This window comes from Chiloscyllium plagiosum, unplaced genomic scaffold, assembly GCF_037043375.1.
Source record: "Chiloscyllium plagiosum isolate Xiang-an unplaced genomic scaffold, Cpla_swu_hap1 HiC_scaffold_48, whole genome shotgun sequence".
Taxonomy (NCBI): domain Eukaryota; kingdom Metazoa; phylum Chordata; class Chondrichthyes; order Orectolobiformes; family Hemiscylliidae; genus Chiloscyllium; species Chiloscyllium plagiosum.
In genome coordinates, this window is record NW_028270186.1 from 7,750,999 (window position 1) to 7,765,993 (window position 14,995).

General features: G+C 44.4%; 1 protein-coding gene across 2 annotated transcripts in view; it reads right to left on the reverse strand.

Moving 5' to 3' along the window:
• LOC122543064 (cytoplasmic polyadenylation element-binding protein 2-like) overlaps positions 1 to 5,475 on the reverse strand; it is a 50,426-nt gene extending 44,951 nt beyond the window's left edge. The window contains exons 1-2 of one of the 2 annotated variants that reach the window (XM_043681274.2): positions 5,359 to 5,475; positions 4,110 to 5,075 (exon numbers count right to left, since the gene is read on the reverse strand). In XM_043681274.2, coding sequence (XP_043537209.1) covers positions 4,110 to 4,835 — 726 coding nt within the window. In that variant the 5' untranslated portion in view covers positions 4,836 to 5,075; positions 5,359 to 5,475. The other variant, XM_043681273.2, reaches the window with a different exon arrangement.
• Positions 5,476 to 14,995: the final 9,520 nt, after the last annotated feature.

Here is a 14,995-nt window from a genome sequence, read left to right on the forward strand (position 1 = left end):
CCAACGCTCAGCAAATTTGCCTTCTAGCATAAAGCGAGGGATCTTTGGTCAATGCACGGGATATTTAGCTGTCTGCCTCTGTATATCACACAAAGATAGGAGGAAAAGATAACAAAGGCTGCAAGTCAAATTAGGAGCACTGGCAGGTACGAGTCACACACCTCCTGCCCCATTATGAAGCACATTGCCAAAATGTCACTATTTTATTTCCAGCAGATGCTGGAAATCTAAAATAAAAATAAACATTGGAGATACCCAACAGGTCAGGCAGCATCTGTGCAGAGATGAAAAAAGGCATTCCTATTTCAAGACTCAAATACAAGCTGAAAATGACGCTGCCCGTTAAATCCACAAGTTACAATTGAAGCTCTCCTTTTCAAAAGACTTGCAAGGAATTTCAAGTCAAGTGCAAAGAGCAGTTTTATCACTGTAGGAACTTAGGCTTTTCTCAGCGACCTAACTTAAATTTGGAAATGTTGAGTTCTCGCCATTATCCTCCTCTCTGCCTTATTTTCCCTATTAATGAAAGGGTTCCAATGGTGGGGTACAATCCCTTTTGTTAATCATCAATCACCACATCCTCAATTTCATTACATCATCAATGGCATTCGAACTGAAAAAGGACCACACCTCCACTGCTTCTGCAAATGAACTGCAGTTGTACCAGTTCTTTTGCTAATTCAGGCTACTCTTCCACAAGTTGAGCGTGACCTACAATCGAGAAACTGTGTCACCCTCGATTGGTTTCCCGCCATCTCGATTTGACAGATTGATATCTCACTGCAGTTTAATGTCACGGCTTCAGGCCTTCAAAACACCAGATAAATCAATGTCCTGGATTCAGAAATGTGCCAAATGAAATCCTGCAACCCTCTCCTGCAGACAGGAAAATGCAAAGATGCAAATCTGAAAGAAACCCAAAGATACTTGTCAAGCCGTACATGCCTTGCAGAACAAAAATGGTACAGGTTGTGTGTTTTGGAAAGAATTTGGGCTAAATCTGAAGGATAAACATAGCTACCCTCTGCTACTATTGTAAACACCTAGTCAATTGTGTTGATTGATGTGGCCTTGGGTTTTATTTTTGGAAACCATAAAAGCAACAATCTGCATTTGTATGGAAGATATAGAATGTAGGGAAATAGATGGTGACATCTTGAAAGTTTTCCATATTATAGAGGAGGAAGTGTTGAATGTCTTGAAATGCATAAAAATAGCAAAATCCCCAGGACCTGATCAAGTGTACCCTCGAACTCTGTGGGAAGCTAGGGAAATCATTGCTGGGCCCCCGCTGAGATATTTGTATCATCAATAGTCACAGGTGAGGTGCCAGAAAACTGGAGATTGGCGAACATGGTGCCACTATTTAAGAAAGATGGTAAGGACAAGCCAGGGAATTGTGGACAGATAAGCCTGACGTCGGTGGTGGGCAAGTTGTTGGAGGCAATCCTGAGGGACAGGATGTATTTGGAAAAATGAGGACTGATGAGGGATAGTCAACATGGTTTTGTGCGTGGGAAATGATGTCTCACAAATTTGATTTTTTTTTAAGAAGTAACAAAGAGGATTGATGAAGACAGAGCAGTAGACATGATCTGTATGGACTTCAGTGAGGCGTTCGACAAGGTTCCCCATGGGAGTCTGGTTAGCAAGGTTAGATCTCATGGAGAACTAGCCATTTGGATACAGAACTGGCTCAAAAGGTAAATGACAGAGGGTGATGGTGGGGGGTTGTTTTTCAGATTGGAGGCCTGTGGCCAATGGAGTGCCACAAGGATCGGTGCTGAGTCCACTACTTTTCGTCATTTATGTAAATGATTTGAATGTGAGCATTAGAGGTACAGTTAGTAAGTTTGCAGATGACACCAAATTGGAGGTATAGTGGACAGTGAAGAAGGTTGCCTCAGATTACAACGGGATCTTGATCAGATGGGCCAATGGGCTGAGTGGCGGCAGATGGAGTTTAATTTAGATAAATGCGAGGTGATGCATTTTGGGAAAGCAAATCTTAGCAGGACTTATACACTTAATGGTCAGGTCCTAGGGAGTGTTGCTGAACAAAGAGACCTTGGAGTGCAGGTTCATAGCTCCTTGAAAATAGAATCACAGATAGATAGGACAGTGAAGGATGTTGTGAAACTTGAAAGGGCTCAGAAAAATTTGTAAGATGTTGCCAGGGTTGGAGGATTTGAGCTATAGGGAGAGGCTGAATGGGCTGGGGCTGTTTTCCCTGGAGCATTGGAGGCTGAGGGGTGACCTTATGTAGGTTTATAAAATCATGAGGGACATGGATAAGGTAAACAGACAAAGTGTTTTCCCTGGGGTCGGGTAGTCCAGAACTGGAGATCCTAGGTTTAGGGCGAGAGGGGAACGATATAAAAGATACCAAAGGGGCAACTTTTTCACGCAAAGAGTGGTACGTGTAGGAATGAGCTGCCAGAGGAAGTGGTGGAGGCTAGTACAATTGCAACATTTAAAAGGCATCTGGATGGGAATGTGAATAGGAAGTGTTTGGAGGGATATGATTAGATTAGATTCCCTACAATGTGGCAACAGGCGCTTCGGCCCAACAAGTCCACACCGACCCTCCACCCAGACCCATTCCCCTACATTTACCCCTGACAAATGCACCTAACATAATGGGCAATTTAGCATGGCCAAGTCAACTAACTTGCACATCTTTGGACTGTGGGAGGAAACCAGAGCACCCGGAAGAAACCCACACAGGGAGAATGTGCAAACTCCACACAGACAGTTATCTGAGGCGGGAACTGAATCTGGGTTCCTGGCGCTGTGAGGCAGCAGTGCTAACCACTGAGCCACCATGCTGCCATGCTAGCAGGTGGGACTAGATTTGGTTGGCATATCTGGTCGGCATGGACAAGTTGGATCGAAGGGTCCACTTCCGTGCTGTACATCTATGTGGCAGCTTTCAAATAGGAAAACATTCCCAACTGTCTTTGCAGGAACCCTAAATTATAGAATTGTGAGGGCAGAGTCAGAAATGGAGATATGGGACTAAAAGTTAGGTCAACGAGGTGGATTTTAAGCAATGTCGTGAAGGTGAAGAAAGAGAGACAAAGAGAGAGCAGATGAGAGAGGTATTTCCAGAGATGAAGGCCTTGGATGACGGAAACACGCCACTAATGAAAATCAGGGATGCCCGAGAATTGGATGGGTGGAGGATATTATGGAAGATGGTGGAGCAATAGCATATTAAACTCAGGAGAAGCAATAGAACAAAATATGTGTGTGGATAACTGAAGGAAGATTCGTTGAATGTTTACTGCAGTCCATGCGACAGTCACGTTGTTGCCTTTTCATGCTGAACATAGAACTCATGTGACCCCTGCTCATATTTTCTGTTCCCCAGCTATGCTGCAAACGAGAGATCAAGTTGAAACCCCACATCTGCGCATCCCACACCAAGCACTGCATCTACTCCAGGTGACTGGAGATGATCATTTCTCATGAGGCCTTATGTAAAGATGTGCAGACCTTGGAGAGAATTTTTTTTCTTTATTCATTCACTGAGTGAGGGTGCCACTGGCTAAGCAGCGTTTATTGTCCATCCCTAATTGCCAAAAAGGCTGTGGGTCTCGAGTCACCTGTTGGTCAGGCCTGTCGGTGAGGATGGCAGTTTCCTTCCCAAAAGAACACTAGTAAACCAGATGGGTTTTTCCGACAATCGACAATGGACTCTGGTCATCATGAGACTCTTATATCCAGATTACTTTCTTCAAATTCAGAATCCACCCTCGGCTGTGGTGGGATTCAAACTGGGGCTCCCCAAATATGATCTGGCTCTCTGGATTAACAGTCCATCCATACCACTGTGCCATCACCTCCCCAAATCAATCATAGCTCACTGGACTATTGCTAGGATGATGCTTTGTCCTCCCAAAGAAAATAAGCAAAACTAGCCCGACATTCCATAGGGTTACGGATGTGAACACGAAAATATTTCAGTCATCCAAATGAGACAGGTGGAGGAACAGGTTCAAAGGGCCATATGACCCCCTGTTGCCCCTCTTTCTTGTTATGTTGAAAACAAATCACAGGTACTTGCACCATACTGTTAAATTGACAAACTGTAAAACGTGGCTTACCTGATGGTGGGGCAGCCAGTTGCTGTTGCCATCTGTCCTCAACGGGTTCTCTTCCATCCACGGTTTCGAAGCGAATGCCGGGCGGCCCCTGTTCAGTTTTGGAGGCACCATCATGTGACTGGAATAGGACCTCTTGGAGGAGCAGGAAGGAATGGAGTTTGAGATGCCCATTACTCCAGTTGACCTTCTCAGTCCCCTCCCGCAGTTATTGCTGACACTGCCCCAGCCGCCACTCCCTCCTCCGGTCGGCTGTTGGTGGCTGCCCCAGTTCAGAGCCCTGAAGGTCTGCTGCTGCTGCTGCAGGCTGTAGCTGTTCCTTTGGGAGGCGGAAGAGGTGGTGTTGGTGCCTTGGTGAGGGTGGTGTCCTAGAGGCGATCTCCTGTGCTGCTGCGCCAGCCCCATCTGCTGCACCGAGGGGAAAGTCCCTCCAAAGAGGGGCCCCAGGTGCACCATCTTGGGTAGCAACATGGCAGTTGGCAGGACTCCTTGCTGGAGTAGGCTTTCCTCACCGGCCTGGCTCGTGGACCATCCCAGAGCGTTGAGTGTCGAAGTGCTGCCTCCTTGCTCTTGCAGAACCAAGCCGGCCGGGGCAGGCGGGCAGTCGAGCTGGGAGGAGGAGGAGGTGGACCCATCGCCGCAATTGACCTCAGAACTTTTCAAGGACTCCAGGTTTTGCTCCAGATAGGGGCAGCAAACTGGTTGCCTTTTAGTGTCATTCTGGAGCATGTCTGGATTGGCAAAGGAAGGGTGGTGGGGGGAGGAGGAAGGGGGTGGGAGGGGGAGGTTTTTTTTTTTGCCTTTCTCTCAACCCCCCCCTCTCTGTCTCTCTCTTGCTTCAGGAGGGGGTGCAGAGGAAATAACAGTTGGCAGAAAGTCAGTGCAGTTCGTGGCGTGGGACGTCGATCTCAGCTTTGCCCTGCCCAGCGCAGCGATGTTGTTAACAGCTGAGTCGCCCCAGTCTCCCAACTAGAAAATGCACATCAAAGAGGGAAGGGGGTGGAAAAAGGGATGATAGATAAATAAATAAATAAATATATAAATAAATAAATCGAACGCGTCCGTACCAGCCAATGCAACGAAAACGAAAGCACAGACACACCGCCACAGAAAGGCGATCACCACCAGTTTTGTTTTTGTGTGTGTTACGTGAGTGCTTTTTTCTCTCCCCCCTTCCCACTGCCTCCTCCTCAGTTCCTCATCGATCGCGTCAAAATGGAATAAGCAAGATCACAAGATGATGTTTAATGACCTGCTCATCGCCTCTTTACTCCGGAACTGAAGCTCTGACACTCCGAAGCATTCTGGTTGCTCTGGATTTTTTCTGTCTGTGTGTGTGTGTGTGTGTTTTTTCCAGTCCTGCACCTGACCTGCGCAGGGCAATTTTGGCCCCAGTTTCCACTTTGCGGCAATAAGAGACACCCAATTCCGTCTTGTTTCTGACCCCACCTCCGAGCCCAGCCTTTCTCCCTCCCCTTTATAATTTCATTGCAATTTCTCCTTCACCCCAACCCCCCCACCTTTCCTTTCCTAAATGCTTTCCCGATTGGTGCTTTGAACCGAATGTTTTAAGAAACATAAATGGGTCGAGGGCGGATTATTTTTATTTTTTTGGGGGGGGTGGTTTTGTTCCCCTGTCCAAATCCCACAGTCTCTCATGGGCTGGCAGCTGTCATTATTGTGAGTCGGGGGAGGTCTTTTTTTTGCAAGGACGCGTGGAATCTGAAACATCTCGTCTCCCGAGCGTGCAGCGCAGGCCATTCGGCCCACCACACCGATGCTGCCGCGCCTGCCTGACGCCGCCTTCCTCCACTCGCTGGAGTTGCTCCCATTTGCTCAGCAAAAGTGCAACTTTTTTGGCCGGTGTTGCGAACGCCAAGTGTAAGCAGAGGGTGCTGGAAATACTCAGCCCCCCCCCCCCCCCCCCCGCGGTGCAGCCTGACCGGTTGAGCATTCCAAGTGTTTTCTGGCTTGTTCCCTTTCAACGTGACCTTCAGTCGATGAGTTGTTTTTGTTCCCCCCCCCCCGTTCTTGCCTTGCCTCGCCTCTTTGCAAAACTTTCTCCCTCAAATGCGTCATTCATTCACCTTAACCGCTCCCTGTTCCGCATTCTCAGAGCAGTTTGTCTTTATTTTTTGCAAAAAAACGAACAATTTGTGTTTATTTTTAGTTTCCCCCGACCCACTGTGTGACACAAGGCTACGTTCTATCATTTGTTGCAGTCATGCATTCACCTCTGGAAGATGCACAAAGTTGCAGTTTTGTTTTTGACACAAATAGCAACGTAAGGTGCTGGTGAAACGGACCCCCACCACACACACACCCGAACACCCATGCAAATTCTCAAGCAGAGTACAATGCAGGATTGGAGGAAAATGTGCGGAATCGTGCTGTCATGGCCTTCATTATTTCCTATAGATGGATGAATTTGGAAACTTGTAGTTTGCAGGTGGCAGTTGTGGTTAGATTACAATCGAGGTGTGATATGGAGTTGCAAACAATGCGGGTGTTGGGGCGGGGGAGAGGGTAAGAAAGCAAACCAGAGAAGGGAAGAAACGCAAGTGCCCCGATAGAATTTTTTAATGGCATTCACTCAAGGAGTGGCTATTGGGGGGTGGGATGCCAGGGTGATAATGTGCTAAAGGCAGGTCGATGACGTGCTGTCCAAGGTCCAACAGGTTGTCATCAACTAATTTGCGTGACCAGTGCCAGCAGTTTCCTGTCACATTTAAACATTGTCCCTCTGCTGCACCAGTGCAAGATAATGGTTGAATCCTAATGTTCCTGGCCTCGATTTTGATCTCCTCCCACTGTTCCACCTCCTCCTCTGAAACTATCCATGAGCTCCAATTCTTCCTTCGCGTTTGGTCACATTATTTTTACAAAAAAATACCCACAAATGAAGGTGAGCTGCTGAATTTTGAAAAGTGGTTGTCCTGCAGATTCTCTGGAACAAGAACTCCTCACTCCTCCAACAGCTTCTGGGAGTTGTAGTGTTTGTGTGCTGACATAAGGGAAGTGACAGAAGCATTTTGCAAACTACAGCTCCCAGAATCCAGCTCTCCAACACCAGGGTTACCATGCAGTTCCCGAAATTAGTGTACGTAATCATTCCCAGCCTCCGCCTTATTTGGCACTCTGCCTTCTGAAGGACCATTGTGTTTTCTGCCTGCTGTTCAATGTGAAACACTGAGTTGAAAATGACAGCAAAGACAGTCTGCACAGAGTGAGACCATCAATATTTGCAATATATTTGGAATTTTTTCATCCCACATTGGCCATTGTTCCTTGATTGGATGTCTCTCTTGAAGGGACTGACACTTGCTCATTTCTAAAAATCACACAACACCAGGTTATAGTCCAACAGGTTTAATTGGAAGCACAGCTCCGAAAGCTGGTGTGTGATTTTTAACTTTGTACACCCCAGTCCAACACCGGCATCTCCAAATCATTGCTCATTTCTAGTTGCTTAGCCCCTTTTCTTACAATCAGCTGTATCTCTTCATGAAGACATATCCCTGTGTATCTAAGGTTGATAATCAATGTGAAATATTGTAGGAAAATTGCAAGACAAAATTCTACTATTTCATCAATTACAAATGTTGACACCATGCGAATCAAGGGCAAGATGTCTTACAAACCCCCCCCCCCCCCCCCCCAAAGATTCATATCAGTGTGTTTTGGAAGCTATTTCCACGTCGACAAGAAGTCTGGCTGTGACCATCTTTGCAAAAGCCCTGTCTGTGACTCTGCCTTAACTGTTCTGTAGCTGCTGAAACCATCATCTTTGCCCTCGCTCCTCCAAGACTTGATCATTCCAATGCACTCCTGGCCAGGCTGCTATATTCTACACATAAAACCTTGTTGTCATCCAAGTTTCTGAAGGCTAACTCTGACAAAGTCCCATTGATTTTATTGGTCAGAGCATTGAGTATAGCAGTTCGAAAGTCATATTGCAGCTGTACAGGACATTGGTTAGACCCCATTTGGAATACTGCATTCAATTCTGGTCTCCCTGCTATGGGAAGGATGTTATGAAACTTGAAAGGATTCAGTAAATACTTACGAAGATGTTGGAGGGTTTGAGGTATAGGGAGAGCTTGATTAGGCTGGGGTACTTTTCCCTGGAGCGTTGGAGGCCAAGGCTATTGATTTCTATCGATTTATAAAATCATGAGGGACATGGATAAGGTGAATAGCCAAGGTCTTTTTTCCCAGGATAGGGTGTCCAAAACTGGAGGGTATAGGTGAGATGGGAAAGATTTAAAAGAGACCTCAGGGACAACATTTTTGTGCTGAGGCTAGTGTTTGCAGATACATTCTATTTTGTTCTAAAAAGCACACGATCTGCTTGCAGTCAGTCCATGTGGCATTTTATAAATTACTACTTTGGAAATAGAACCAGTTTGACTCAAGTTTGGGATACAGACAGACTGTAACCTCACACCTTTAACACATTGTCTGAGTTGAGATGTCACTTTTTTTAATAGTGATAAAACCTTAAGCTGTCTCAGGAATGTGACTTGAAAGATATTCTGGGATTTACATATTAATCAATCGGAACCTACAAACCCATTCTAAGTGATTAAATACTTAACAGCAATCTAGATTTATTCAATACATTGCATCAGTTGAATGACACTTGGATTTTAAATGATAAATTCTATGTCCTATGATCCTGCCTCATTAGCTACCTGACGAAGAAGCAGTGCTCCAAAAGCTTGTACTTTCAAACAAACCTGTTGTACTGTAAACTGATATGTGATTTTTATCAGGGTATGGAATGAGCTGTCAGAGGAGGTGGTAGAGCTTGGTACAATTACAACATTTAAAAGGTATATGGATGGGCACATGAAGAGGAAGAGTTTAGAGGGGTCTAGATTAGTTTAGGATATCTGGTCGAGTTGGACCGAAGGGTCTTTTCCTGTGCTGTACATCTCTTTGACTCTCAGTGATGTTTGCTGCAAGAAGTAATGTTTACAGAGCAAAAGCGGAGTGGGCAAGTATCAAAGGAGCAGATTAAGAAGCTGACCTGCGCTGAGACCAGCAGCAGAGAGAAATCATGAACTATAATGTGATACAAGTCCAGGAAAGGAACAGTTTCATGAATCAGAATGGTGAATATTTGTTGTCTTTAAATCAAGTAACTCAGTTTGTGTTTAGCTCTCATTTTTTCTTAAAAGCCTTGTCAAATGTCAAGTTGATACAGTTTTTAAGCAGTTATCATAAACTATGAAGTACAGGGAGTATAGCATAATTAATTGAAAAAATATGATAATGCTAATATGTACAGATGTTGTGTTACTGAACATGAAGCGAATGCATCTTTAGGAAGTATTTGTAGCTCGAGCAGTTTCAAATCTAAGTTGAGTGTGAGTTGGACATATCGAACAATATTAGAGAGGAGGAAGGCTACCTGGAACGTTGCAACAGGAGCCAGTCACACCGTTCAGACTTAGTAATTCAAAATTAAATTTCGAGTCTGATCAATGATTGGAGGGTGTGACTGCGGGTGAGGTTGGCATAGGGCCTCCAGGGATCATTTGAGGAGACTTGCCTTGGCAGTGCTACAACAGTTATAATTTTCCTGCATGCTGTGTGAACAAGCGAGAGGACTACAGGGAATATGGATAAACTTACCAGAGCATCATGATACAGGGAGCCATTTGAGCAAGGGGGGAGGGGAAGGAAATAGTAGAGGGATAGTGTAATTAGGGAGATAGATACTGTTCCCTGTTGGGTATGAACTTATGGGATTATGAAATGATCATATAGGATGATGAAGACATGGTTCCAAGATCAACATGGAGTCGCAGAGTCAGAGTCATATGCACAGAAACAGACTCTTTGGTCCAACCAGATTCTGGATCAGTGGTGCTGGAAGAGCACAGCAATTCAGGCAGCATCCAACGAGCAGCAAAATCGACGTTTCGGGCAAAAGCCCTTCATCAGGAATAAAGGCAGAGAGCCTGAAGCGTGGAGAGATAAGCTAGGGGAGGGTGGGGGTGGGGAGAGAGTAGCATAGAGTACAATGGGTGAGTGGGGGAGGAGATGAAGGTGATAGGTCAGGGAGGAGAGGGTGGAGTGGATAGGTGGAAGAGGAGCTAGGCAAGTTGGACAAGTCCGGACAAGTCAAGGGGACAGTGCGGAGCTGGAAGTTTGAAACTAGGATGAGGTGGGGGAAGGGGAAATGAGGAAGCTGTTGAAGTCTACATTGATGCCCTGGGGTTGAAGTGTTCCGAGGCGGAAGATGAGGCGTTCTTCCTCCAGGCGTCTGGTGGTGAGGGAGCGGCGGTGAAGGAGGCCCAGGACCTCCATGTCCTCGGCAGAGTGAGAGGGGGAGTTGAAATGTTGGGCCATGGGGCGGTTTGGTTGATTGGTGCGGGTGTCTCGGAGATGTTCCCTAAAGCGCTCTGCTAGGAGGCGCCCCAACCAGTTCATGCCGAACATAATCTGAAACTAAACTAGTCCCACCTGCCTGCTCTTGGCCCACATCCCTTCAAACCATCTCATTCATGTAATTATCCAATAATCTTTAAAATGTTGTAATTATACCCATATGCATCACTTTCTCAGGAAGTTCATTACACACACGAACCACCCTCTGTGTAAAAACATTGCCTCTCATGTCTTTATAAATCTCTCTCCTTTCACCTAAAAATGAGCCCCCGAGTCTTGAAATTCCCCTCCCAGGGAAAAGACAACTACCATAAATCCTATCTATACTCCTTATGATTTTATAAACCTCGATGAGGTGATCTCTCAACCTTATGCTCCAATGAGACAAATCCCAGCTGATCCAGCCTTTCTTTTTAACTCAAACCTACTATACCCAGCAACACGCTGGTAAATCTAATTAAGAGTATGGAACATTCTGAAAGGAGAGGCAAGAAAGGAACAGTGCTGAGGTAGTTTTGTGAGTATGAAAAGGAATAAGGTCAATCGCAAGAGATGATCTTGGATCCAAAGAGCTTCTAGAAAAGACTGGCCATAACCTGGTGAAATTTAGCATTCAGTTTGAGAGGGAGGAATTTGGATTGGAAACAACAGTGCTAACCTTAAATAAGGGTCATTACCAGAGCAGAATGAGGGCAGAGCTGGCTGGAGTAGATTGAGGCAGGAGTTTAGCTGCGAAGACAGTTGACGAATGTCGGCAGACTTTTAATAGTTTATGATAAATAACAAAAAAACATATCCCAGTGAGAAATAAGGATTCTTGGATGGGGATAAACTCACTCAAGATAGCATTTTAAAAAAAAACAAAAAAAGAGGCAAAGATTACCGAAAAGCCAGAGGATTGTCAACTTTTTTTCTGAAATGACCAACATAAAAAGACAGAGAAAATAAAGTTTGAGGGTAAATTGGCAAGTATTCTCAAAATGGACTGTGTGAGTTTTCTGAAATCTGAAAAAATGGAAGTAAACATAGGCCCCTTCCAGAATGAAGCTGTGAAAAAAATAATGGGGAAGCAAAAAAAATGGCATAATGTCTAAATAACTACTCAGCAATGGTCTTGACAGTAGAAGACACTAAAATGATTCCAAAAATATCAAAACAAAATCAAGGACCAAACGTGGAGAGGAAATAAATATAATAACAATCAAAAAAGAAAAATTACTTGGGAAACTAAACTGATTAAAGGCTGATAAATGCCTTCGACCTGATAGTTTGCATCATGGGATATTAAAGTAATTCCTTATGGATATAGTTGATGCAAAGGCAGTAATCATCCAAGCAACCTTAGATGCTGGAAAAATCCCAGAGAATTGGAAAACTGCCAAGATAGCATCTGTATTCAAATAGGAAAACATGGAAACAATAGGTTATGTTAGTTCAGGTAGCTGAACATGTGTCATTGGTAAAGTATTAGAGTCTATCATAAAGGATGTAATCGCAGAGCATTTTGAAACACGTAATATCATCCAGTCAGGATACCCTTACGAAGGTGAAATCATGACTTACAAATTTACTGTAATTCTTTGAGGAGTTAAAAAGCAGAATAGGTAAAAGGCAACCAGTGCAAATTGAATATAATGTGGGAAAATGCACTTGGGCGTGATAAAAATAGGAGGTGAATAGTAATTAAATTGGGCAAGAATGTAGAAGCCACAGCATAACATTTTGGCCTCCTCATGCATTTCAGAAGGTAATAGACAAAGTCAACGGAATGTTGGCCTTCATTTCAAAGGAAATGGAATATAAAAATATGGATGTCTTGCTTAAAGATATACTAGGCACAACTCAGAGCATACTTAGAGTCATACTTATAATATTATGAACAGATTTGGTTCCTTTTTCTAAAGGAATATATTTGAGGTAATCTAGAGAGGGTTCATAAGACTAATTTTGGGCATGGATGAATTTTCTTTTGAGGCGGTTGACTGTATGCTTTGGCATTTAGAAGATTGCAAATTTTGGAAGAAACCTTACTGAAACATAAAATAGAGAAAGCGAGGACCACAGATGCTGGAGCTTAGAGTCGAGAGTGTGGTGCTCTGCCAGCACCACTACACTCTCGGCTCTGAAACTTGAAGTATTCTTAGGTAACTGAACAGAGTCAATCTGAAGATATTATTGGACCAGAGGGTATAATCTCAGATTATGGGATCATCCAATTATGATGGAAATGAGAAGGAATCACTTCTCTCAGAAGGGAGTGAATTCTCTCAGAAATTCTTGCCTGTCAAAGGCTGCAGAGGATATATTTTTAAATATGTTCAAGGCTGGCACAAACACCCAAACGCTGTGAGCTGCATTGCAAATATCAAGCTTTTGTTCCCTAGGCTTGCGAAGTGATTACTACACAAAGGTTGGCTTTGAGTGAAGACCGGATCCATCTCAGACAGAATGCCCAATGTATTTCAATGGCTTGCTGATAATTGGAAAGCAGGTACTTGGGCAAGATGCCAGCAGCCATCAAACCCTACCGTCATAGCTTGCATTCAGATGACATCTCCTGGTCTGCTGAAAGGAAAAAATTGGTATGTACGTGTGTGTGACATCTTTATCATGCCAAGGATACCATTCTTGAAAAATACTTAGTTCTGTCTTATTGTCTGTAAATGAACAGGCTGACCCTGAAATGCATAAATTTGAGTGACACTGCACTTCTGAACAGATTCCACCTTTGTCAACAATCTGTATTGCACAATGAGTCATTCAAAAGCAGAGAAGGTTCCAAATCTTACAGCTGGGCATGTGTGGGTGTGTGTTTTATAAGTCCTGAGGCGAAGAAAGCTTCTGTATTGTGTGGAGAGTCTGACATACCTACTGCTATGATGGTCTTACCTTGTAGTTTTAAACAACACACAAAAATTGCCCCACAGAGCCCTTAGAAAAGTGGTAGTTATAGAAAATTGGCAGGCTAATAAAGTGTCTTAGCTGGAAATGTGTTGCTGGAAAAGCGCAGCAGGTCAGGCAGCATCCAGGGAACAGGAGAATCGACGTTTCGGGCATAAGCCCTTCTTCAGGAATGGAGAAAGTTTGTCCAGCAGGCTAAGATAAAAGGTAGGGAGGAGGGACTTGGGGGAGGGGCGTCGGAAATGTGATAGGTGGAAAGAGGTCAAGGTGAGGGTGATAGGTCAGACTGGGGTGAAGGCGGAGAGGTCGGGAAGAAGATCTCAGGTTAGGAAGGCGGTGCTGAATTTGATGGATTTGACTGAGACAGGGTGGGAGGAGGGGAAATGAGGAAACTGGTGAAATCCGAGTTCATCCCTTGTGGTTGGAGGGTTTCTAGCCGGAAGATGAGGCGTTCTTCCTCCAACCGTCGTTTTGTTGTGGTCTGACGATGGAGGAGTCCAAAGACCTGCATATCCTTGGTGGAGTGGGAGGGGGAATTGAAATGTTGAGCTACAGGGTGGTTGGATTGGTTGGTCCGGGTGTCCCAGAGGTGTTCTCTGAAACGCTCCGCAAGTAGCCGGCCTGTCTCCCCAATATAGAGGAGGCCACATCGGGTGCAGAGGATGCAATAGATGATATGTGTGGAGGTGCAGGTGAATCTGCAAAGAGGACAGCAAAGAGGATTTGAGGAAGGAATGGGTGATGCCAAACACACTCAAGATGTGAAAAACCAAATGTTGTGTTTCTGCAATTGCGAACAGCTCTCTGCTGAACAAAGCAATGGGGAAATATTTGAAGATGAATCGATAAAGATCCACAAAAACAGCTGAAACTAATTTGAGACTGCCTTATTCAACACTTATTGAAAGATGCCCACGCAGAAATGCTAAACATCAACATCCTGACTCAAATTTGGAATAAGAACAGTACAGAATATCATTATAATAACCTCGAATTTGCATTTCAGCAGATTCTTGAGGCAAAGTCAGAGTATCCTGTATATTTAAGTCAGAAATACAAATTATTGAGAGTATGCATAAAAATAGAGCCACAGTAGAATATTAGTCATAGTCTTTTTGAAGGAGAATCCAAGCCGAGGAGTAAAGGTCAAATGGTACAATTTCTCAAAGCCAAGACCCTGCCACCTCTCAGAATAATCCTTTTAATACCTCTCAAAACCCACGTTCACATTCTAGTCAGTGTCTGGTTCTCTTACGGTGGAGTTAGATATGCACAACTTTGGACAGCAAAAGACAATTGGTTCTCTTTAGCCCGTCGTGCGAAGTTGCCTCCCCATCACACTCCAAGTCGTACACTGTTCCAAGGACATTTTCCAGCCTTTGGGGAGAAGTATAAAGAAATAGCTCCTCCTAAGAAATCGAAATTCATCCAGAAGATGCAATCAACATAACTCTGTTTTCTCAGCGGTTATCTCTGCACTAGCCAGAAATCTATCCAGTTCTTGCGTGAAGGAGTTGAGCCCCTTTGGTGCAGCTGCAGAAACCTGTTTCACAATTCCTGTCATTTCTGCAAAAAGAACCATCTCCTGA